The 24,370-nt window shown below is 32.3% G+C and overlaps 3 protein-coding genes across 4 annotated transcripts; 2 read left to right on the top strand and 1 right to left on the bottom strand.

Moving 5' to 3' along the window:
- Positions 1-992: 992 nt before the first annotated feature.
- Positions 993-6,067, bottom strand: LOC130901988 (ATPase H(+)-transporting accessory protein 2). Its single transcript, XM_057813747.1, has 5 exons — positions 5,950-6,067; positions 5,498-5,862; positions 3,739-3,876; positions 1,728-1,994; positions 993-1,633 (listed from the first exon to the last, which is right to left on the bottom strand). The coding sequence occupies exons 1-5, from the start codon at positions 5,990-5,992 to the stop codon at positions 1,445-1,447; spliced, it is 1,002 nt and encodes a 333-aa protein (XP_057669730.1). The 5' UTR covers positions 5,993-6,067; the 3' UTR covers positions 993-1,444.
- Positions 6,068-6,327: 260 nt separating this feature from the next.
- On the top strand, positions 6,328-11,368 carry LOC130901893 (UPF0415 protein C7orf25 homolog). 2 transcript variants are annotated; one of them, XM_057813554.1, is made up of 5 exons: positions 6,374-6,406; positions 6,469-6,669; positions 6,787-7,107; positions 8,367-9,038; positions 11,180-11,368. In XM_057813554.1, the coding sequence occupies exons 2-5, from the start codon at positions 6,511-6,513 to the stop codon at positions 11,261-11,263; spliced, it is 1,236 nt and encodes a 411-aa protein (XP_057669537.1). In that variant the 5' UTR covers positions 6,374-6,406; positions 6,469-6,510; the 3' UTR covers positions 11,264-11,368. The 2 variants fall into 2 exon arrangements, with proteins under 2 accessions (XP_057669536.1, XP_057669537.1); XM_057813553.1 differs by having other exon boundaries at positions 6,328-6,669.
- A 2,146-nt stretch (positions 11,369-13,514) lies between these two features.
- On the top strand, positions 13,515-14,144 carry LOC130900983 (protein mago nashi). Its single transcript, XM_057812018.1, has one exon. The coding sequence runs from the start codon at positions 13,654-13,656 to the stop codon at positions 14,089-14,091; it is 438 nt and encodes a 145-aa protein (XP_057668001.1). The 5' UTR covers positions 13,515-13,653; the 3' UTR covers positions 14,092-14,144.
- Positions 14,145-24,370: the final 10,226 nt, after the last annotated feature.

Genomic DNA, 24,370 nt, shown 5'->3' with positions numbered 1-24,370 from the left:
TTTATCCATGATATAAGGTGGTGGAGACACATATTTTCTGTCATAACATTCATTACCTTATGCATATTGAATATCCATTGAATCCAATCATATTGGAATAGGCGGACATCTACAGAAATAGCAAATAATGTTTAATAGCAAAGATTAGAACCTAACCCACCTCATTCTCCCTACACCTCTTCTATTTTATCAAATTTTGAACTGGTAGCTCTGCTGGGAATTTTTGGACGATTTTCCACTATCGAAAAAGGGAGGAAACTTGATTCCAAAAAGCATTACCCCAGGTGGGGTCTGAGGGCACAGCCCCCAGTGTAGATAATAATTCTCTCCTCCTACGAAATCTTTTCTAAACATTCATTCATTTATTATATCAATCGTTGGAAGCTTATCAGGAAAAATGTGTGTATTTCTTTTATTTAATATTATATGTTTTAAGCACTTGACATTTAATCATACTTTTAATTTCATGGATCCTGATTCCAGTGCATACAGCCAAAACATGGAGCTAGTGTGGCATGATACAGGTGATAATGTACCAAAATTGTTAATTATTTTGTAATTGTTGAAAATTTATAATAAGAAATAAAATAACTTTTCATTGATATATAGAGAAATCATGAAACGGTAAACTAAAATTATGTTAAAAATGAAAAATAATGTTTTTTCCGATCACCTCTTAAAAAAATGTTTCCCCCACCTAAACATAATTTATTTTTTGTTTTGAAGTGGAGCCCCACTTCTATATATTTACCATAAGCTTGCTTCAAACTATCATTTTGCTTTCTAGAAAGAATGACTGAAACCCAATTTGCAAAAAGAATTAGCGGGGTCCGTTATGGTTTTATTTTAATGTGATTTTTATTGCATAAAATTAAGGTGATTTAATTCCCTGATATCAACTAAATTAAAAATATATTGGAAACTTCTATTCATGATTAATCTATCTCTTCACTTTCTATTATGCCAAAGGAAAAAAGAAATGAACAAAATTATTTTTATTATATTTCTATTTACAAGGGAATGTGCCTCAAACTCAAAATGTACAATAGTTTTTTTGTTCTTTATGTACATAACAAAGTATAATTTCACTAAAACAAAACAATAAAATACTGTCTTTATTATAATGCTAGCAAAGATGCATAAACCAATGGTATAATATATATACTTATCATTTTTGAAGGATTTAGGGATAATTTCTATTTGAGAAATATCAGTATAGTTTGAACATTTATAAATATTTTTTGAATCACTTGAATTTGTTTTACACAATACACTACAAACAATGAAATATTCCACGCAAGGAATTTATTTCTCAGTGTTCAGTTGAAAATAGAATGAAAAATTTCTAATCCAAGGTGGAAACTATTTTTATAACATTTCAACTTAAATAACGGAAAACTTCTGTATTTCTAACTGAACCTTGAAAAAACAGAATGAAACATATTTAATTGTCCTTCTTCATTCTGGTACTTGTCATACGGTAAATTATGGAATCACGACCAGGATCCATGTTACCAATAGCCATACATATAGCAATGATAGAAAATAGCATAACTACTCCAAACCAAAGAATAATGTTGAACATAACAGGGAAATCCGGGTTGTAGTAAGACGCCAAGTTATATTCAGTTTTCTGAAATAAGATTCAAAATATAAATAATGTAACAACTACTAGCTACTTTCATAGATATAAAATTGATTGGTAGATATTTTCCCAATAAACTTACGTCACTCGAGTCACTACCACTTGCAAGAACACTCCTTCCTCTCCTAGTATGGCTGGCATCGCTAGTTATAACAGTAGTGAGTACAAATCCATCATATAATTTAACAAATGCAGTGTTAAGTCTCAAGATAACTTCATGCAAAATTTGTTTAGCTTCTATTACTTGAGTGGAATTGTCTCCATATAGATCGATAAGTGCATGAAGACCAGAAACTTCAAACCAAAATACATCAGGAACATTATCTTTTGTAATAGTGCCTTTTTTAACCTACAAAATAATATAAATAGTATTGATAAGAAGATAATATTGCGTGTGACAAATTCAAATCAAGTAAATCAAAATCAAACCAAAAAATATTACAAAAGACAGACCAAACTATGTACGATTTCACTGTAGAAATCTAGATATATCAAGTTATCAAGTTTCTTCCTAGCTAGATCAGAATATGAATAAATTTATTACTAATCACCAATATGTTTATCAAACTACACAATATATATATATATATATATATATATATATATATATATATATATATATATATGTATATATATATATATATATATTTTAAATTTTGACGTTTCGACTTTTCTTTAAGTCTTTATCAAAATTTATCTTTCTTTTAAAAATTATCTAATTAATTTACTAATTTCGAATGGTGTTGGGAATTGAGGAGTCCAAATAAAACTAATCTTTTTTTGATACTTCTGCTCTAGGATTTGAGCCTATACAGGTTTTTATATGTGTATGTATTGGTTTCTTTAAATAACATTTTCATTGTTCTTACATGTTACATAGTTTGTCTTAGATGTAGTGTGTCCTATTCATTTATACATATTATTTATATTGTTACAATATCTAATTATTGTTTTACTTCTAATTCTACAATTTTTTTTTTACTTGTTTATCTTCATCAACGTTTGAGTTATAATGTACCATATATTTTTAGCCTTGATAAAGACTGAAAAGTTGGCATTTTAAAAAACTCTTGTAGTTTTATTTTGAGTCCTCAACCTGGAACACCTTTCGAAATTACATACTAGGAAGGACAATAATATCAACAATGACATTATCTATACTAGTATTATAAAGCTGAAGAGTTTGTTAGTTCATTTGGTTGAACACGAAAAACTAAGAAACCACTCTAATGGAAAAATCATTTTAGCTCAATCATTGAAGAAGGTAATTGGCTATATAACACCAATACGAGCAAAGCATCAATTAAAAATGTTGCAAAAACAATGAAAATTTAATGGTTAAAGTTATGTAATAAAGTATAATTGGAAAGGTTTTTTTATAATTCGGTATTAATCCATATCAAAATAAAGACCTTTACATCAATCGACTTCAATGAATATCTTAGGTGCAAATATAATTACAATGAATAGCTGATTACAATAAATGCAGAATATGTATACAATTAAACATGAAAGATATCTGAATAATTTATTTAATCATAACGTAACAAACTCTGAAAGTTGAAATTTCTTTGTTTTGTGTGACGGTGTAGTAAGTTTTCATCCTATGTTAGTCAATAATACAAATGTTGCTTTTTGGAGGCATAATTGTGAATATGTGAATAGTTCATTCATTTGTAACACTGTAATTTGTGTTTTTCTGTTAATAAAATTTTTTAAAAGTAAATTTTTGAAAGTTAAATATATAATTAGCTTTATTTTCTACCTTTTTATAACTTTGGTTTCAAAATTTTTTGTTAAAAATTGTTAAAACAAAACAATTTTTCAAGGTTTTATTAACAAAGAGCAACTAACAGTTATGGGAGTTGAATATAAAATGTGAGAAAAAGTGTCGCATATATGTTATATATATATATATATATATATATATATATATATATATATATATATATATATATATATATATATATATATTGAAATTTTCAACATGTTAAAAACTAAATATGTCACTCAACTGATTAAAATAAATTATGGACTATGCAAATCCTCATAACAAATACTGAAGTTTTCAACAAATTAATCTATATACTTACTTCTTTAGCAATAGCATTCAACAAAGTCATTTCTTTAATAAATCTTCTATCTTCCTCCAAATCTAATCTCAAAACTCTGTGCTTAATTTGTTCAATTTTGCTTGACCCAATGTCTTCAAAAACTGAATATTTGCGAACCTTGAAAGAAATTAACACTATTATCAGTAGTATTAATATTAATATAAATTTCAAAAAGAACATGACCTAATGTAATGTTCACTCTCATTTATTTTTAACTATTAAGAGAATAGATTAATACACATCCATTCATACATGTTTTTGATACCAATTACTCAAATTTTCTATTTTGGAATGATTACTGTTATAAAACTATGTTGATAACAAGAAACAGAAGAAAGCTTGAAGAAACCTCAAAACAACTAATATCAGCGGCAGAAGAGATAGGCCTACAGTGAGACAAAAAACAATTTCAAAGTACATAAACATGATGGGATGTTAATAGAATTGAGGAAGTAGAAAATCATGTATTTGGGTGTACTACTAGATAATAAATGCCAAGAAGAAAAGGAAATTGAACTAAGAATTGCTAAAAGTTACAGTTATGCAGGCAACCTCAGAAGAATTTATAAGACAATTTTGAGACCCACCACGACATATGCCTGTTGGTCAAGCAGAAATAACAATCCCTTATGTGATTGGTAGATTCGCACCATATCGATGGTTTACCAAAAAGCATTGCTGGGTATTGCTCATTAAACCAACCTGTTAAATTTCTGTGATAGGAGATACAGCACATCCAGCTTGAAATATACAGGATAGCATTTCTTAATTTGAGGTGTAACAGGAGTAGGAGTGTATTCACCTCAAATGTAATAAAATAATTTTTAAGACATAACACATTTGCGTGATATTTTTCACGATTTAGATGTCAACTTCCAAAGGTAACTTTGCGAAAATAATTGATGATAACTCTGAGCTACTTAAATAATTCAACAGAAAAGTGAAAATTTGGTAGAAAAATATAGAAACGATTTTTGACATGAATGACAAAAACTGTAGTTCTCTGATAAGTTTTGAGGTGATCCAATAAAATGGACAACAGATTTGGTTGAAATAACTTTGGGTATTGCCTAGTGTTATTGACTTTGTATTGTATTGTACAAGAGAGTTATCAAGTATATTAAAAAGATATAAAATATATAATTTTGGGAGTCTTATGTGACCTACTTGAAGAGCTTCATGAGCAGCATTAATGTAACTAAAATCGTGATAGATTAAAACTACTTGATGAAGTATTTTAATTTTAAAGATATTTAGTGTTGAATCATAGACTAAAATTATCATGTTTCTATTTTACAGTTAACTTCTATAATGACAGATTCAATATATAGAAGGGTTAAGAGCTTAAGGTTTCTCTTCAGATTTGTTATAACAGTGAAAAATTACATGACATAACTTTTCTCCTTTAAAACATACGGAGTTGGTTTTATTGATTTGGTAAGATCATTTGCTGACCTAATTAACATTTTGAGACTAGCTAGGACATTTGTTTCATTTGTTACAAATATGGATTGATTAACAATGCTTGAACAAGCAATAGAGTGTGACTTGAAAGTTTAAATCAATTAAGTTAAATATTGTACTACAAAATTTATGCAATAAATTCTGAAATATAAATTTTTCATAGCTAATTGTTGTACAATGAAACAATATAGGTATATTGAACTTTAAAATAATTGTACAAATAAAATAGTCACATGACACATTTAAACAGAAATTTTGTATTAATTCAACTTACATCTTCTAATCCATTGGAGAGTTCAATCCTGACTAAATTAGTTTTCTCTTCAGGATAATGTTCATCTATTCGTCTCTCCAAATTTTCAAAGATGTTAGATTCGCCTATATCAGTCTTGAGAGGGAACCTGTGTCCTTTCTGATGGTCGATATTAGACACTCCATCAACATAAACGGTAACTATTGCTTGAGCCACATCAAATGGATCCAATAAGTACATACCTCTCCATGTAGAAAAATGTTCAGTAGAGAAACCCAATGAAGCTGCATAGACTTCTTTAAGAGTACTCTCTCTTAATGCTTCATGACCTTTGAAAAGAAGACTAGGTGCATGATGAATCACTGAGAATTCTCCAGCCCCGTGAACTACAAATTATAAAGCAATGAGTTATTATTAAAGATAATAAAAAAATAATATTTACTAGATATTATGTATGATAATATAATACTTACCCGTAGAAATGAGTAAAAATGCTAATGACATGAAAAAGATCATTTTACTACTAACTTTAACCACCACACACCCAAACAAATCATATGATAATGACAGTTGAGGTTGAGATACATTAATCAGAAAATTGACAGATTGTAGTAAATCTTCTTTTTATCTTCCAATTAAAAGTGCTTCTATAGTAGTTTCTAGCAACCAATATTGACGACTATATTATTTCGAAAAAAAAGTGTATGGAAATTTTATTTATTAAATAATAATTTATACAAATGTCAAAATACAGAGTTTAAGTATGAATAATATAAGTCTGTAGCGTTGCAGTCTTAGTCTAAGTAAAAGAGTCTAGTAGAAACCTTACCATGAAATTCATAAGAAAAATCAGTGACAACTTTGACACTGACAAAGGTGTGAAGTTGTATCTATCAAGATTTAAAACTTCTATGATAGGTCTTTTAGAAAGTTAATATTCTTAAATATCTGGTGATACCTGAAAATATTTCTGCTGAAATGTTCCATTTTAGCATCTTCTTTAGATTCCAATGAATTACTTATATATATGAATCATGGAAGCAGCACAAGATAATTTTGATTTAAAAGATCTCGCCACGAAAAAAATTATATTTGGGGAAGAACTCATTAAATCTATTGAAATATTCAAACAAATAGAAGGTTCACAGAAGTTGTCTCGTAAAATTAATCAGGAATTGAAATTTTTAAGGAAGGTAACAGTTTTGCTTATATCAATTGGATACTTTTGATATATCTTAAATGAAAGTTGATCCTTTTAGGAATTTCCCATATTAATTACATTACCTTTACTAACCATTATCCTTTCTTAGGCTCATAAAAATAATTCTTTAAAAAAAGAGCATCTGCAGTGTTCAAACCTTACCCACTTTTCTGCTCTCATAAATACATTGAGAACTTTAGAAAAATGTCAAAGTGTAAATAAAGTCTTTGTGCTCGATGGTAGAAAAATCACAGTTGATATTATTAGTGATGGTGGACTTACCTGGACAAAAGTAATTGCAAGGAATCCTAAATCTGTTAGTCAAATATGTATGGGAAATGCAAGCTATGGAGTTAGAAGTATTATCGATCAAGCTGATGAATATATTAAATGTGCCAAACTCCATCCTTGTTTATTTCAATCACCAAAGGTAAATCATATCAATATTAGTAAGTATAAAAAAATAGGAAAATGTATTGCACTGTTCCTAAGTCTTCAGAAAGTCAAAATAAACATTTCATCTAAATATATATTGTATTACCTTAAAATTTTTTGCTTTTTGAGATAATGGGTTGAATAATTGTGCAAAACAAATATCACTTTTATGTCTAATATATTCTATGATGAAATACTTCAGTTAGGACCTGTTTATCAATTACAATTTATCTGTGATATAAGTCTTAACTAAGAATTATAATTGAAAATTGGATTTATCCACAAAAGAATAACTTTTATAAGACTTTCTAAAACAGCACAGCACAATGATAGTTTGAAGCAAACTGATTCGAAATCTTTATGGGCACAAAACTCCAAAACCTCACCATCCCCCTCAAAACTACCCCTGAAGTGTTTGAGGTTTCTCTGGAACACGGGGAAAAGTTTCACTTTATATATAAATTAATTGGAACAAAGACATCACATAATGGAATTTCAGAAACCGTCTAATACACTCATACTGGATATTATATTGAAAATAAGACTTCAATTAGTTCTAATATTAACAGTACAGTTTCTTACATAAAAATCATGCTCACCCTATTCCTCAAGATCAATATCTTCATCACTATCCAATATATAATCAGCAAAATGCATGATATAAAAAAAATTGAATGAAAAATCACTTACAATATGTTTATTGATTTACAGAACAAATACCTTGCCAATCGAGTCTGTTATATTTATTCATCATTATTGTCAACATTCCGTATCTGTCAGTTGATAACCTAGTGAATAAAAAATATGAGAAAAACCCAACTGAAACATTTTGCAGTATTCAACATACTTAACGAAGACTGCCAAGGCAATTTTCATAATTTTACTTAATAGCGTTTAATCATCAAAATACGAATTTAAATACAAAGTCACTAGAAGATATAGAAAATGGAGTTTTTTTCTTAAATTATTATTTCTTAGTTATATTATTATATCTTAATAATATGAATTTTTTTAGTAGGCAGTCAACGTGTTGAACTACAGGATAAACATTGCAATTGATTAACAGGCCCCTTAGTGCAACATTATATTACATTAAAATCCAATCTATGTTTTTAAAAATCACGCTGAAGCTACAGATAAAATATAAATGTACTGTATGTTGTACTACCATGCTAGTTGGTAGTATGAAATACAGAACTGGAATCAAATTTGCTGTTTTTGTTTTATAAGCTTAACTACTTTTTACGTTTGTAGATAGTATTTGTTTTTACAAACGGAATTGGTTGTCACATTGCAGCTAAATTAGAATCACGAGGTGTTATTGTCTATGGTGAGAGAGTTAGTGATAACCCCCTAGATTCAGAAAGTGATTCAGATGAGGAAAATTCATATATGAGGATACCAAATGTTTCAGAACTTTCTACAAAAGATGTAGCCAATATAAATAAATTGAATCTTGATGTTTCAGCTATGTTAGCTTACTGTAGCTCACTTACAAATGGAAGTGCTCAGTTATATGATTTCAATGTACCAGTTTTAAAACAACATGCTGAATGGGAAAGGCTAAAACCACAAAAACCTATACTTGATAGTTTTTTCAAAGATAAAAAACTCTATTGTTGTCAGACAGCAAAAGACAACTTTGTTAATATTGTTGAAACAGTCGGTGGTCCTTCTGAAAAAATAAGGGCCCAAGAACTGCTAAGTAGATTGATAGTTTTACCAGATGATGCAGATTATACTAAAACAAATTACAATGAAGACTTTGAAGACATATTTGATAAAGTACAGTATTCTGATGAAAAGATATTGAAAGTTGGGGGGAAAATTAAAAAAAGATCTCTAATTGTCTTTACATTCGGTGATAGAATTAAAGCTGTTACAGTTACAGCGAATGATGGATTCGTTAGATCTGCAAAGCAACAGGTAATTATGTATAAATTTTGTTCTCCATTTATGTTACAATTAAAATTTCCATTTATATCCATAACTCTAAAGATAAACATTCATTTGGATATTTGGTTTTGAGGAGTTACCTTGAATACAGGTACCAGTATGTAAGCTACAATAATCAAAATAGCCTAACAAAGATGTGCATGTGTGGAAACCTCGGGGCTCGATAATAGGACCAACATGGTAGGATCAGCTTGGATGCAGATGATATGTTACTAACATACTTCTCACAAACAGCTGAAGAAACAAAAAATTGACAACCACCCTCAAGGTTTTAGCATACGGTGGCATTATATAGAAAATGATCCTTACCTTCTTTGAAAATTTTAAGTAATTCAGGCAGGACGAAACGATTTTAGCCAAAATGCTTCATTTCCTGGAGTATAGGTATCTCCAATAACTATCTAATAATTGTGTGCATATTACAAATCAGTTTATTAACCCAGTGTGAGGTTAATAATGGTTATCTACCTGTTTGTTATTATAATACATAGTCATCTACGAGAAAGGATGCTTTGAGAAAACACTCTGTGACAGTTTAAAAAGGACTCAATCAAAAAGGCGGTGACTATCGCTGGGTCTAAACGCCAATTCGGACAAGACCTACCTAATTTCCTTCACTAGGAAGAAAAAACTTAACCTCAAGCCCATTAAGCTAGACGGGCAAGTCATCGAGGGGAAATATCTGGGACTCACACTAGATAGTACACTTCTCTGGAACAAACATGAAAAAGAAATAATCACCAAAGCCACAAAAGCTCTGATGGTGTGCAGAAACTTTATATAGGGAGGAATTGGGGCTGTAACCCAAAAACGCTAAAGTGGATGTACATGGCAATTGTGAGATCAATCACCACATATGGGGCAGTGGTTTGGAGTATTAGAACTCTCTCAAAGGTACAAAGACTGGCTTGCTTATGTGCAGCTGGGGCCATGACATTTTGCCCAATAGCTGCACTAGAAGTGATTCTAAATCTCTCACCTTTCCACATAGTACTGGAAAGCGTGGCAGAGAAAACATCACTTAGAACGGAATCATCAAAGAAAATCCGTTCCTAAATAATGACCAGCCCTAGGGCATGCCTCAGGAAGTTGCATAGAAGAGGTTTCTCTTTGAGGAAAACTTCACCTCAAAAATAATAAACTGTAAAAAGAAAGTGAGATCAAAACACCATACAAGAAATGAACATAAATGCCTTTAAATGGTATATGGATGTATCAAAAACAGCAGATGGAACTGGAATAGGAGTGTAAGGGCCCAGAACCAAGCACCCTGAGAGCCTGTTCAGCGCATCAAGCATTTTTCAAACAGAAATCTACGCAATTGAAGGATGTGTTCAGCTCAATCTAGGGAGGAACTATCGCAATCAGGAGATCATTATTTTGTCCGATAGTCAAGTAGACATTAGAGTTCTAAGCTCCAAGATCATAAAATTCAAACTCGTTTGGGATTGCGAGCTAGGCAATCAAAAAAAATTAGAGAAATGAAATAGCTGATAAGCTCGCTAAAGCGGGGACAGACAAGCCCTTCGTGGGACCCGAACCCTTTTGTGATATTAGTTACAGAACAATGGAAAAAGCACTGGAAAAGAAGGTAGATAGGAGCAAAACCAATTATTGGGAAAACCTCCTGGGGGGACTGAAACAGAAGACGAAGATTTCTGATAATGAAAGCCATCCCGCATTCTAGACTTTTTAAAAGGAGTGGGATAAATGCATGAGCTGTAAACACTGGGCTCTCCAGTATGTCAGCAATAGATCCTTTGGGTCGCTGCGTATACGAGACCTCAAATTTATATATACATATATACATTTATGTGCATATTACAAATCAGTTTATCAACCCTATGTGAAGTTAATACCTTCCAAATGGTTGTCTACCTATTTGTTATAATAATGCTTCAACAGTTAAACAACTTCTTTCAGTTCATTTGCGCCTTTTTTGTTAAAAAAAAACTTTAATTTTTTGTTTAATATTTCTTCCTTTACACATTTCGATGAGAACCTATAAGTATCTTTATAAATTGAGAATTTCTTCACTAAATATTTATCTCAGCTTTCTCAATAATTCCTGGATTTATTTGAAACATTTTGCTGCTATTTAATTTTTTTAGGGTATAAATTTTGTAGTATTCATCCATGAATCTAGAGCTTTAACGGAACAAAAAGAAAAAGCAATGGCAATTTTAATAAAATAATGAACTATTACATGACATATTAGATAATTCCATTTATATTAAAGTTTACAGTTATTTTAAACCTGCCATTTGTACTCAAAGTATGAAATTATACAATTTTAAGAATCTTCTTTTGTGTTTAATTTTATGGAACCAGTGGAAAGTTTCAATTTATTCAAATAATTGATTTGAATTTGAAATCATCAACTCTATTTTAGCAATGCAGTAGTGTTACAAACTGGAATTTCTTAGCGATATTCATTTTGAACACATTTTTCACTACCACTACAATTACACTCTCCAACTAAAACATACTATATACACTACCAGTATATTAATACTCACAATTATACTACCTGACGTGCGTTTCGATAACAGGTTATCGTCTTCAGAGGCAGTTTATCTTTAGTCTATTGTCGGTTTTTATCCCGATAAAGGGCTCTTAGGCGTGAGGCGCGGCGAACACGACAAGGATCCACATTCGCGGCTTGGCTCAGGCTCGAGGTTCGCACGAACACGATAAGACTCCACATTCGCGGTTTGGCTCAGTCGCAATTACCACGGACGGTTGTGTTTTCGACACCACCAAGTAGTAAAGCAAATTTAGTAGTGTTTTCACTGACCATACCTACTACAAATAAACTTTGATTATAAAAATTAAAGACTTGCATACGCGTCAAAAGCGGGAACTATAATGTGAGCTCGACGCGAACCTGCGAGTGTAGACTGTTGGCAATCTTATCCGCGCTGCTATTCACGCCGTGATTCGCGAGCGAGTGTGGATCGGCCATTTGAAGTCGATAATTTGGTTATCTAAACGCACGACAGACAGTGTAATTACGAATGTTGGGAGTGCAGTAGTGTAAACAGATTGTTTCAGTATAAATATCACTAACGGTCTCAGAAATTCCAATTTAGAAACCCCATTAATCTTCTATTTAAATAATTTTCTTCAAGACCCAAAAGGGGTGCTATAGTACAATAAGACCGTGCTTAACGATGTTTCGGTTTGGCGCTCTTTGATTTCATTCCACGGCCAACTCCGACTTAACCTGGTTCGCGTGGTACCGAGTTGTACTTACAACACAGTTTCGTGGGTCGTCGGTAGCTACTTTTAAATAAACCATCCATTACCAAACAGTTTTTCTATTGACTGAAAAATGCAAAAATTAATCGAAATTGTTAGATCCTTTCTTGTACTCTATGATTCTACTCATGAAGATTATATTATGAGAGCAAAACTGAAGGATGATTTGTGAGAGAACAAAGCAAAAGAATTAAATTTCTCACTCTTTTTCGCAAATTTTTGTTGGTAGTTGCAACATAATAAATCTTTTGTCATCCTCAGATTCAGACTCCAGATCAAAAAGAAGCAGCTGGCTCGCTATCATCTTGTATACTAATGGGGATTTGGGGCGTGGGCTGTGTTCAAATGCGTTGTTACTATTAAAAAACGTGGACATGGGCTGGTTCTGGCCCTCGCGTGGGCTGGGTTCAATTTGCGGCGGGCCTTATGGTCACTGGCCGGCAATACATGTGTTTAAATTTAGTATCGTAGAACGTTTTCGCTTGTCAGTTGCTGGTGGACCGCCAACTCGGTCGTGACACGTTATGAAAACAGTAGTAGATAACAGTAGTCTTGTTAATCAGAGTGTATCAGCGGTCCGGTTACGGTTAGGCGGTGGTTGTACCGATAACAAAATACTTTATTAATTAAATGTTTTCAAATAATTCCACAATATAATTAAAAATGATGGAAATTCTAAAAAATGACACTTGTTTCGATATTACCAAATATCACATGTCATTTTTTCATTACATGGTGGAATTATTTAGAAACAGTGTATCATTTAAAAAAAATAATTTGAGTAGATTCCAATTTAATTTATATATGTGATATACAGATTGTTCTACTTCTTTCTAACTATCATAATTAAGTTACACACCTACTGTTGATGTTTAACACAATAATGGAAATTTTAAAAACTAAATATAATAAAGGTACATTTTGATTTAAAAAATTTTAACTTCTTCTATCAATTATAATAATTAATTAAACGAAACATGTTACTATTGATCAAGACAAAAATAAAATTTGAAATGTAAAAAATATATTTCATAGAAATTGGTTAAATATATATTTTTGCATAACGCTTCTCTAATGCAATGTACTTTTGATAACGTACTACCACTACCACAATAACCGTCACAACGTGGTGCAACAATCAATTTATATTCGAACGCACCAAAGGTTAGGTATCGAACAAAAACGCTACAACAAAACCTAACCTCTTATCTGTCGCTTTGACTCTACGCTTTAGAAAGTGTTTACAGTTAACTTAAATTTTTTAATTGAACAGTTAAGTAAAATTGGATTTATTAGTGTAATAACTTGATTTTTATTATTTACAATGGCCGATTTTTATATTCGATATTATGTAGGCCATAAGGGTAAATTTGGGCATGAATTTCTTGAATTTGAATTTCGGCCTGATGGCAAGCTCCGATATGCCAACAATTCAAATTATAAAAATGATACTATGATCAGAAAAGAAGTTTACGTACATCAGTGTGTGATGGAAGAACTCAAAAGGATTATAATAGATTCGGAAATAATGCAAGAAGATGATTCCTTGTGGCCCCCTCCAGATCGTATTGGAAGACAAGAGCTTGAAATCGTCATAAAAGATGAACATATTTCATTTACTACATCAAAAACCGGTTCTCTAGTGGATGTAAGTCAATCTAAGGATCCAGAAGGATTACGATGCTTTTACTATTTGGTTCAAGATTTAAAGTGTTTGGTGTTTTCTTTGATTGGTTTACATTTCAAAATTAAACCTATATAATTTTTAGTTCTCTTTATAAGTGAAATAATCAAATAAAGTATCAATATTCAAAAGTGTTTTAGTGTAAGAAATCCCAGTATATAAGTTTTGTAATTAAATAGTTTTGACATTTTTGAAATAGTGTATCTAATTGTATGATAATAAGATTAATTTTCATTACTTGGATAATGTATAAGACTATTCAAAAGTATTTTCAACTACTAACATGTGGGTGATTTTATTTTCTTGTAAAAATTTTATAGACTTAAAGTGTATAGGGTTCAAATATACAAGTATATAAGAAATTCATTTTTACAGTTTCTAATAAATCTTTTCAACTATTTGTGTCAATTTTTTATTATCAACAGCATACTTAGACTATATGAATTCTGTTATGAATAAAAAATAACTTATATTTTTTATAGATAAGAAAGTCTTAGTTTATAAATTGAGGTGAAGCAAATAATTTCATTTTCCTGATTTTTGCTAGATTTATTTTGATAAATACTGAAATGGGCCGAAAAGTCAATATTATTAACTGTTTTTAAAAGGCTAATTTTATATAATCAAGATGATTTAGCAACAAAACAATGTAAAAAAACCTAAGAAGTAATAATTTTGAAGTTTATTGGGAAGTAAAGAAACCCAAATATGCAAATATAAAACCCAAAATATGCGCATAAATATGAAAATCATTTACTCAAAGTATTCACACTTTAAAGTAGACAAATATTTTAATTTTTTACATTACACAGTATAAATTATCATTAATTGTAAAAACAGCAAACCACTAAATGTTCTTTGAAGGTTTTATACAAGTATCTTTTCCTTCTATTGGAACTTGCATATCTTGTAGAAGAGATATGCCAAAATTCACCGATGAAAAACTGCAAAAAGGGGATGCAGAATGTTTCTTCAAAATAGAAAAGGTATTATAGCAGCAATATGGCAAGATTCTAAAGAGGATTTAATTCCTTCCAACTGCCACTTCCCAGACATCACACAAGTGATTACAACAAATTCGTGGGAGGAATAGATTTGTCTGACCATAAAATAAGCTTATACAGAAGATCTACAAAATGGCGCAAAAAGTTATTTTATAAACTTTTGCAATGCAACTGTCAAAAGAAAAAAAATAGGTCGATTTGCAAATGCAACAAAACTCATGATGAATATTGGGGACCATTTGCCGTTGGAAGAACCAACAAGAAGAAGATTTGCTTGCTGTACCAAACAAAATAAGGAAACACGAACAAAAACTGTGTGTGAAATGTGCAAAATTGCAGTCTGCAAGAATTGTTTTGCATTATATAATACGTAGAAAGTTGTTTCATAAATATTGTAAAAGGGTGTCATCTAATAAATATTTTTTTGAACTAGTAAACAGAACTTTTCACTGTGTTTTATATCGTCATTTCAGCACCGGTGAGACATATATGTCCCACTCTCGAAAATGACTCTTCATTTAAATTTTTTACAGGAGGAGTAGACTATTTACATTAAAGTCATAGGTGATATACCTTTTTTTTCTTATTTAAAGGTTTAACTATGGCAAATGAGAAAAGTTTCATTGAGAATATTTAATTTAAAAATATATGGTTAAATATTTTGTGCCAAAACTATTGGGACATAAGTTATGATTTTTAATACCGATTTTATAAAAAAATTATTTCTACTGCAACGAAATTTTTATAGTTTATTCTGTAAACTTCATAGTCAGTCTTTATTTGAAATAAACAACAGCTTTATTAAAGCAGCTGGTCTAGTTATTTTTGACGTCTGTGTAAAATAGTTGAAAAGGTTACTTTTTTATTACCATCTTAAGCTATAAACTAACTAACATTCGAATGGTGTTCTTATTTAAAGCTTCAATTGCTACTTACCTTCTTCCTGCAGTACAAGAATTTTGATAACTAAATACAAATAAAAACCATCAATTAAATGAGAAATAATCAATGGCTAAAGAAAATTGGCAAATATATTTTTAAATCAGTGTCTGCAAGTAAGCTTTCAAGCAATACCTATCGAAATTTTAAACACTTCTGTTTGTTTTGTGCTTAACTTTTTTTGACATTAGTTTCAACTGCTGCATTCAAGTTTAGATATGAAGTTTATCAAACACGAGTGAGTACTTTTTAAGGTTGAAAAGTGATAATCCGGTGGTAGCTAAAGGTATAAAGAAAAACTTGAAAGCAATTGTTGTGTTCTGAAATTTAACAGCAATATTGTTGTTTACCGCTAAGTTAGTTAGTGCATAATATGACTAAAGTTGCCAAACTTTAAAAATATTGTAGTTGCATAGAATAGGAAATATTCCTCTTAAAATTATCTTCTTTCAGTTTACGTTCTATTAGTAATAGTAATCACCTATTCTTTGAATGATATGAATATTTCATTTCTGATTTTTTTGTCGGTATAAATTCGTGTTTGGCATGCATTTAACCAACAGCAAGACTACAAACATTTCTGTCTTAATTGTCAAATAGAAGGTCACCAGACTAGTGCAGCAAGATGCGAACGGAGTTCGCTGAGTACTCGAGAAAATTCAGAATACTTCAAATAAATGTGGACGGGGGAGACAAGCGCATGATCTACTCACGGCTACTACTAAAGATGTAAAAGTAGATTAAATTTTAATACAAGAACCCAATAAATCGGTAGCGACGAACTCAAATATGCTGATTGCTAACAGAAAAGACATCGCGCTAGCATTCTATTAACTCACAGTACAGGATAAGGGTTGTGGCACTGGGCTTCACCTGAATTGAAATGGATGATGGACTTTCATCAAAGGGAACTCATCAGTAATACGCTTACGCGGTCCCAAAGGTTTATAAAGTTGGAAGCAAAAAGAGGTGTGGTTTTAATGGGTAGCACACCCTCTTTAGCGAGGCGCGAGTCCCACATATTGTACGTAGAAAGTATTTCCACACCTCCCAAAAAAACCAACAGCAAGACTAATTTTTATTTGTCACTGGAAACGTGTAGATGAAATGTGGATTTTTAAAATTACATATGTTTTATACCACATGTTTTTGATGAATGAAATGAATGAAACACGAGTTATGCTAGGCCTTAAGTTTTTAAAGTGAGAATGGGGTCTAAAAACCAACAAATAACTTCACAAAGCAAATAAATCTTCACACAGAAGCTTACAGCAAAAGCATTCGCTTAGCCCGCGTTGGCCATTTTCAAGGGGCATCATCTAATTTTTGGTGCATTCTACTAAGCACTGACTCCAATCATGTTCACAACCACGGTCGCTCCTGTTCTACTTAGTACAGAGAATTATAATCGTGAATCCAAATGGAATGGATGGATTATGAAGCGGTTTAAGCATTCGGGAAAATAATAACAAATGTCAAAACAGACAAAATACAGTAAAAGTTCTAAGAGATTATGTTATAATTTGTAAATATTTACATTAAAGTAAAATAAATAGTAAGATATTTGGTGATGCGTCACAAGAATGCAAGTAGATACTTATAATATCCTTTACCACATCAAATAATTAGACTATATGGTTGCAATGAAGATTGTGTTAGAAGCTTTGGCAAAACATCTGCCTGATAGAAGTATTATTTAGATCAGCTAAATATTTCAAGGTCATCAAACGCGCCAAATATTTGCATCGTTAAATATTTTACTCTTGTGTTATCAGAACTAGCGTTAAACATTTGATATCTTCTGCTACATCTGTAGTATATGCACGATTGCTTCTACAATCAATCAAATATAAAAAATGAGTATAAAAACTCTTACTAAGAAATATTGATCGCATTCATCGGAGGAAACCGTTGTGCAACAGTTGTAAACCCCAGGGGAATCGTTCGCGGAGTTGAAACGCGAGAAAAGTTAACAAAAACTGTAACAGAACAAGATCAGAAGTTTGTTACATCAACTGTGTTCTGTGATCAAACGTTAAGTAGCCTTCTTAGAATAAAAATGATTGAATTCGGTCAATAGGGTCAGAAAAATGAAATAAAGCTCCATGATTTATTCGCATAATTTAGATTTGAATTATAATGTTCATTTGTATATACACATTTATATATACACCTCAAAATTTTCATGTTCTTTGAAATTTTACGTTTTCAGATAGTATTCGCAAACCTCATTGCATGTGCTTTTGTAAGCTGAATGTGATACTTTATACTAAAGAAAAATGCATTTTTTTTCTTGGATTTGATGATTTATTCTGAAAAAGCAACAAATTAAAATTTTGGGCGAAATTCAACATTTTTGTTGTTAGGGAAGATATGGAACGAGCAAAATAAAAAAACTTGACACTAATAACGTATAATCCCTACTCTTACATTGATGACTGCTTGAAGTTGGCGCGGCATATTTTGAATTAAGTTGCGTATCACATTCTGGTCGATGTTGTCCCATTCCAGCAACAGCAATCTTCTTAGCTTCTGGGCAGTTCTTTGTGCTGGTGTGTGTCTGCGGATGAGTCGTCCCAATTTGTCCCAGACATGTTCTATGGGATTTATGTCTGGGCTGCCGGCTGGCCAGTCAAATCACCTAATTTCTAACTCATCCAGATACTCCTTGACAATTCTGGCTGTATGTGGTCTCGCATTATCTTGCATAAAAATGCCACGTTCCCCCATAGTCACCATGAAAGGCACAACATGGTCTTCTAGCACCTCCGTAATGTACCTGTGAGAGGTTAGGGAGCCATTTTCTATGAAGACCAACTCTGTACGAGATTGTGCAGTAATTCCCGCCCAAACCATAGCTGACCCCACCGCCAAATGGAAGACGCTCGTCAATACAAACTTCAACATATCTTTCTCCAGGTCTTCTCCACACTCATAGACGTCCGTCTGATCCAGTAGGGTAAAAACGCGACTCATCTGAGAACAATACCCAGTTCCATTCATCATCATTCCAGCGAACGGGATCTCGGGCAAATGTCAATTCTGCTGTCAGATGCTGGCGTTGCAACGGGAGACCTGTAGCCATTCTTCTGCATGACAGTCCAGCAGCATGAAGTCTCCTTTTAACGGTCGATTCACTAACGTTGACATTTCTTCCAACTGATTTCACACTGAAACCGCAGTAGCTGTCCTATTCCGCAAACTTGTGGACACCAAAAAAACGGTCATCTCGTTGAGTGGTAACTCTTTTTCGCCCAGACCCTGGTCTGCTAGTGATCAGTCTCCAGAAAGCACTGGTACACCCTTTGCACACCACAAAGACTAACACCAACAATTCTTGCAGTTTCACGTTGCCCCCAACCAGCTTGTGACAGCGTAACGATTCTTGCCACAACAATCGGATCTAAAGGCATTATGGGCCTGTTAAATCACTACACTTTGCAATCGTTAGGTTTTACACAAAGAATCAATAATACACTGGGAAACAGGCTAGGGAAATATGAATGTTCAATTAGCGCAAAGGCACATTTTTCATCAAAGTCGTACTCTAAAATATCGAATTACAGCTGTCAAGTCTCGGAAAATATTTGTTTTAACGTCTACTAATCCTTATCAATATTGACGCTAAAATTATTAACAATTTCTGAAGTGAACTAAATTTTTTGCTCGCCAGTGTACATATAAAAGTGAGTGAATGCTGGATACACATCGTAATTTTTTTAAAAAATAGACAAAGTACAACCGAATAATGAACACTCTAAAACTAAACACTATAAATTTAATAAAAATAATTTCGCGTGAACACACTACACCGGTAGGTAGCAGTAGTGTTAAGTTAAGATAGTGTTACGTCAACTAGATGGTATAATGGTACCCATAATTGTTTAAAATAATAATTACAAAGAATCTTTCATTTTCATATATTCATATTCACTTTTTTTAGTAAATATACTGATTTATAAATTGCGTAAATTGTTTACGAGCCAATTTGTGATTGCCTTTTTAAAGAAAATTTCATTAATCTAATAGTAAACTACAGCAGATTTGACCCGTATTGCCCCCACTTTTCTGAGAAACTATAACCAGAGTAGATCTGCTGAATGTATCAATCTAAGTAAGAACAATCTACGAATACTTACAGAAGTTCTGTCGAGACGTTGTCGCCTCAACAAACACCTGAGGACGCTAGACCTAGCAGATAATGTGGCGTGCAGATTTTTTTGCACAGAGGAGGAAACCTCTATCCACATTCTCTCGAATGAAACACTTAGGAACTCCAGAGCAATACACCTGGTAGCGCTTGGAATAGAAGACGAAGATCTCTGGTAATTAAAGCTATCCCATATTCTAGAATTACATTCAGCTGTAAATACTGGATTCTCTAGTATCGTAGCAAGAAAGGGGGATACAATAGATCCTTTGGGTGGCAGATACGGGACCCCAAATCCATACGTACATACATTAGCCCCATTCAAATACGTCGCCAAGGGGTGCAGGGGGGGCAGTTGTCCCTCCTAGAGATCAAATATAGCTAGCCGCAAAGCGATCAAAGTCCTTAGGCCTTGCGAACAATTGACTCGATTACCGATTAATAAATTCCGCATCGCATGACAAATTAAGGTTCAATGTATATTATATTCAGAATAACATTAAGATTTTGACATCCGTTTTTAAAATCACCGTCATTTTCATCACGATTACATCGGATTTGCAAAAACGCAAGGCCATTATACAGTGTAAAAATATGTAGGTAGGTATGGTATGTCTGTGTGTATGACTGTGTGTGTGTATTGCATTTATTTCTACGACAGCCGTTCACCACCATTAACGTTAGTTTTGTATAATTTGTGTCCAATCTGTAGCTTTAAACGTAGTCAAAACCTCGGAACACGTTAAAAAGATTTTACTTTTAATTAAAAACCACCGTAAAAATTAATAGACGAAATTATAAAGGAAGCTGCTGTTGTTGCACAAAAAGTCGGACTGGAGGAGGACATTACATCAATACCGCGTATTTCGAGGAAACAACGGCATAGAAGCAATCATCCAGCTGAAATCCCTTCAGAATACTGGAAGAGTTCTTTAGTAATACCATACTTGGATTCAATTACCACCTCCCTTGAAGTACGTTTTGCTGAAGAAAATACGCCATCATTCGGATTATCTAAGTTATACCCGGCGCAGATGCAAAAGATGACAACTGAAAATCTTAAACTTGTCAATCTATTATTCAGTGTTATGATTTACCGAACATAAAGAATAAAATCGAACTTTGGCAGAAATTGTGGCACGATAGGCTTAATCTAACAAATCTAACAGTTGTTGATGTCCTAAAAGAAACAAATTCTTTCTTTCCCGAAACGGAAAAAGGATTAAAGATTTTAATCGCTTTACCGTGCACGACCTGTACAGTAAAGCGATCCTTTAGCAGCCTCAGAAGACTAAAAACATGACTAAGAAGCACCACGGCAGAAGATCAATGGTCTGGCCATGATGAGTGTACACAAAGCTATAATAAATAGAATCCTGAATAATTTTAATGATAAAGTGGTTGAAAGTTTTGCTAAAAATCCCCGCAGACTTTAATTAAACCAGCCCTGTGGAGGGCTGGTGCAGTTTCATACATTGATATTGATATTAAAACCGTTCTTATTACAATCGTCATCGAAGCAAAGATTTCCAAAGTGTAACGCTTCATGCTATCGACTGTACCAGGCGTTCATATTTTTTATCCTACATAATATTGCTCCATTGCCACACCCCTTAGTCATAAGCTACATGTAGACGTTGCCTTTTATGTCTCTGAAGAATCAGTAGAGGTCACAATTTCAAGTACCAGTTGCATTAAAAGTATCATAGTGTTTTGCTATACGGATTTGTTTGTTATTTTGTGACTGTATTTATCCTAAGAAAATAATAAGTTTTATAAACACATAAATGTATTTTAATTAGGAAACTAATTACAGTCAACTTTATACGATTTACAATACAAAAATGTAACAGTGTGCATATAAATTATTGTTTACTATTTTTATTACTGTTTTCTTCAGGTTTGTAAGAATTTGAGTCTGCAGGTCTATCAGGAAAGAAATCGTAATTTTCCCACATTCCTGTTACTTTGCCAAAATAGAAGGATCCAATGAAAAAAACGATTCCAAAAACGAGATTTTTATTGTGCTTCTTTTGTAATTCTGCATATTTTATCTGCCAATTTCCTTCGGGCTGATGATAATCATTATAATTTCCTTCCCACCGCACATTTTTAGAAGCATAACGATTCAATAGCTTTGAAAGATGCTTTCTTTTAAATAGAGATTTATACACTTGTATCGAGAACATATTTAATACTTTCGAAATGTCAAATTTGTGTCAAAATTATGAATTCACTTAACAGCTGAGCTAAATGTTTTTTTTTTGTTGACAAAATCAAAATTTCGTCATTCCAAATCTTGTTTTTATTTTTTATGACTATTAAATTACCGTTGTTGTATGTACAGTCGATAAAGTTAATCTTCATTCTGACGTTACTAACAGTAATCAAAAACTTTGGCAACAAATTTTATATACGTTCTTTTGGATGTCTTATCATAACCTTATTATGTCATTTTCAGCTGTCGTTTGCATGAAAACGAATTTGTTCAAGGTCTCGTTCGATCTTGAGAGTCGTACATTTTGCTTGGAGGATATATATCGGATTATTGAGTTATCGATCGTGTGCGTGTTTATAGTAAAAAAAAAGTGTTTTTAATAACAAAAATAATGAAGAGAAGTGAATTTTATCAGTTACTAAATCTAAAAATTAGTGGTGAGAATAATCGATTTTGCAAGGTTTTTCCTCAAGTTTTGAACTTACTATGATGGACCCGGTAAACAATTTGATATTAATGAATAGCTATTATATCTAGAAGCATTTATTAATATTATGAATCTAATTTCATATCTCTTCGTGAAGAACATATCAATTAAAATGCTTTCACATCACACAAACGTTTTTGAATAGTCAAAACATCGAATTTATGGGTTATACGCCGTACAGACCTTGTTTGACAACCAAAGATTTCTTTTTATTTCCGCAAATCAAAAATAAATTGAGAGATCAACGTTTTTCTACACCTGAAGAAACGGTTGATGCGTTCAAATCACATGTTTTATACTCAAATAGAAATCGAAAAAATGCTGCGGCAATTGGTTCAAACGCTTGCAAAAGTTTATTAATCTCCACGGAGAACATTTTGAAAAACAATCAAGCCATATCCAATAATACGACGATGTATTGATATCTAGTTAGCCTAGACCAGTTCCAAGCATAAACAAAATATTGCGTTACCATAGCAACGAACAATAACTTATTAGAAGTGTCATTGTAAAGTTTGACGTCAAAAAAGTAAACCAGAGTTACGCAATAAATTAAAAGATAAAAGATGTCCACCGAAATTGTGAAAATTGAATGCTTAATACCCTTGGTGATCAATGTCCTTCGTATGCAACCGTGAAAAATTGGACTGCAAGCTTCAAAAGAGGTAAATTTTCCATTGAAGATGATGACCGATTAGGAAGGCCAGTTTCTGTGTCAGTTCCCGAAAATATCGATGCAGTTCATGATATGATTTTATCAGACCGTCGAATTGGGCTAAAACGGTTACTTAAGCACTGAACATTTCATACGAACGCGCTCTTCATATAGTTCACGTCAATTTGGACATGAAAAAAATTGCTGCAAAATGGATCCCCAAATATTTGATTGTGGACCAAAAGCGTGCAAGGGTGCAAGGATAGAAGAATCGCGTTTGATCTGTGCTCGATTTGAAAACGATGTAGACTTCTTAAACCGAATTGTTATTATGGGTGAGACATGGGTACATTTTTATAGTACAGATCACATAAGAAAAACACACAGCGTAATTATGGCGTCATCACTCAGTTAATGTCGATCTCAGTTTATTGTATATCCATCTCTTTTACCCTGAATAGCCAGACAAGAGGCGTATCAGAATCAAATAAAAATTCAAACATTTCATTGTTATCCGTATACTTGAATCTATGTCTCTTTCCAACTTCATGAGTGAAATCGGGCAACATCGGAAAAAGACTGACAATAAAGTATCCATGTAAACAATACCGCTTCTGTTAAACTTCTAATTTAAACCAAGCAAAAACCGTGCACGTTGCAACTTCATTTAGCAAAACATGTTCTACACAATAAGCATACGGAAAACTTGTAAACCCGCCAATGTAGTAAAAATACAGTGAACAAAAGGGATGAGGATATTCTCACGCTCTTTGTCAAGTATGACGTGCCTGTGTTTTTCTTATTTGACTGGTACTTTACGATCAAGAAACAAAGCAACAATCGATGGAATGGTGACACTCTGGTTCTCCAAGACCTAAGAAGTTTCGTGTACAAAAATTTGCTG

Source organism: Diorhabda carinulata, chromosome X, assembly GCF_026250575.1.
Source record: "Diorhabda carinulata isolate Delta chromosome X, icDioCari1.1, whole genome shotgun sequence".
NCBI classification, from domain to species: Eukaryota; Metazoa; Arthropoda; class Insecta; order Coleoptera; family Chrysomelidae; genus Diorhabda; species Diorhabda carinulata.
Note: the sequence above shows the minus strand (reverse complement) of the source record. Positions and strands in the feature narration are given on the sequence as shown.

Bases quoted from the DNA above. Each gene is read 5' to 3' on its own strand.
- LOC130901988 (XM_057813747.1), bottom strand. From the start codon at position 5,992: ATGATCTTTTTCATGTCATTAGCATTTTTACTCATTTCTACGG. The intron at 5,863-5,949 runs GTAAGTATTATA...TATAATTTGTAG, and splicing joins ATTTTTACTCATTTCTACGG to TTCACGGGGCTGGAGAATTC. The intron at 1,634-1,727 runs GTAAGTTTATTG...ATCTTATTTCAG, and splicing joins GTGGTAGTGACTCGAGTGAC to AAAACTGAATATAACTTGGC.
- LOC130901893 (XM_057813553.1), top strand. From the start codon at position 6,511: ATGGAAGCAGCACAAGATAATTTTGATTTAAAAGATCTCGCCACGAAA. The intron at 6,670-6,786 runs GTAACAGTTTTG...ATCCTTTCTTAG, and splicing joins AATTGAAATTTTTAAGGAAG to GCTCATAAAAATAATTCTTT. The intron at 7,108-8,366 runs GTAAATCATATC...TTACGTTTGTAG, and splicing joins GTTTATTTCAATCACCAAAG to ATAGTATTTGTTTTTACAAA.
- LOC130900983 (XM_057812018.1), top strand. From the start codon at position 13,654: ATGGCCGATTTTTATATTCGATATTATGTAGGCCATAAGGGTAAATTT.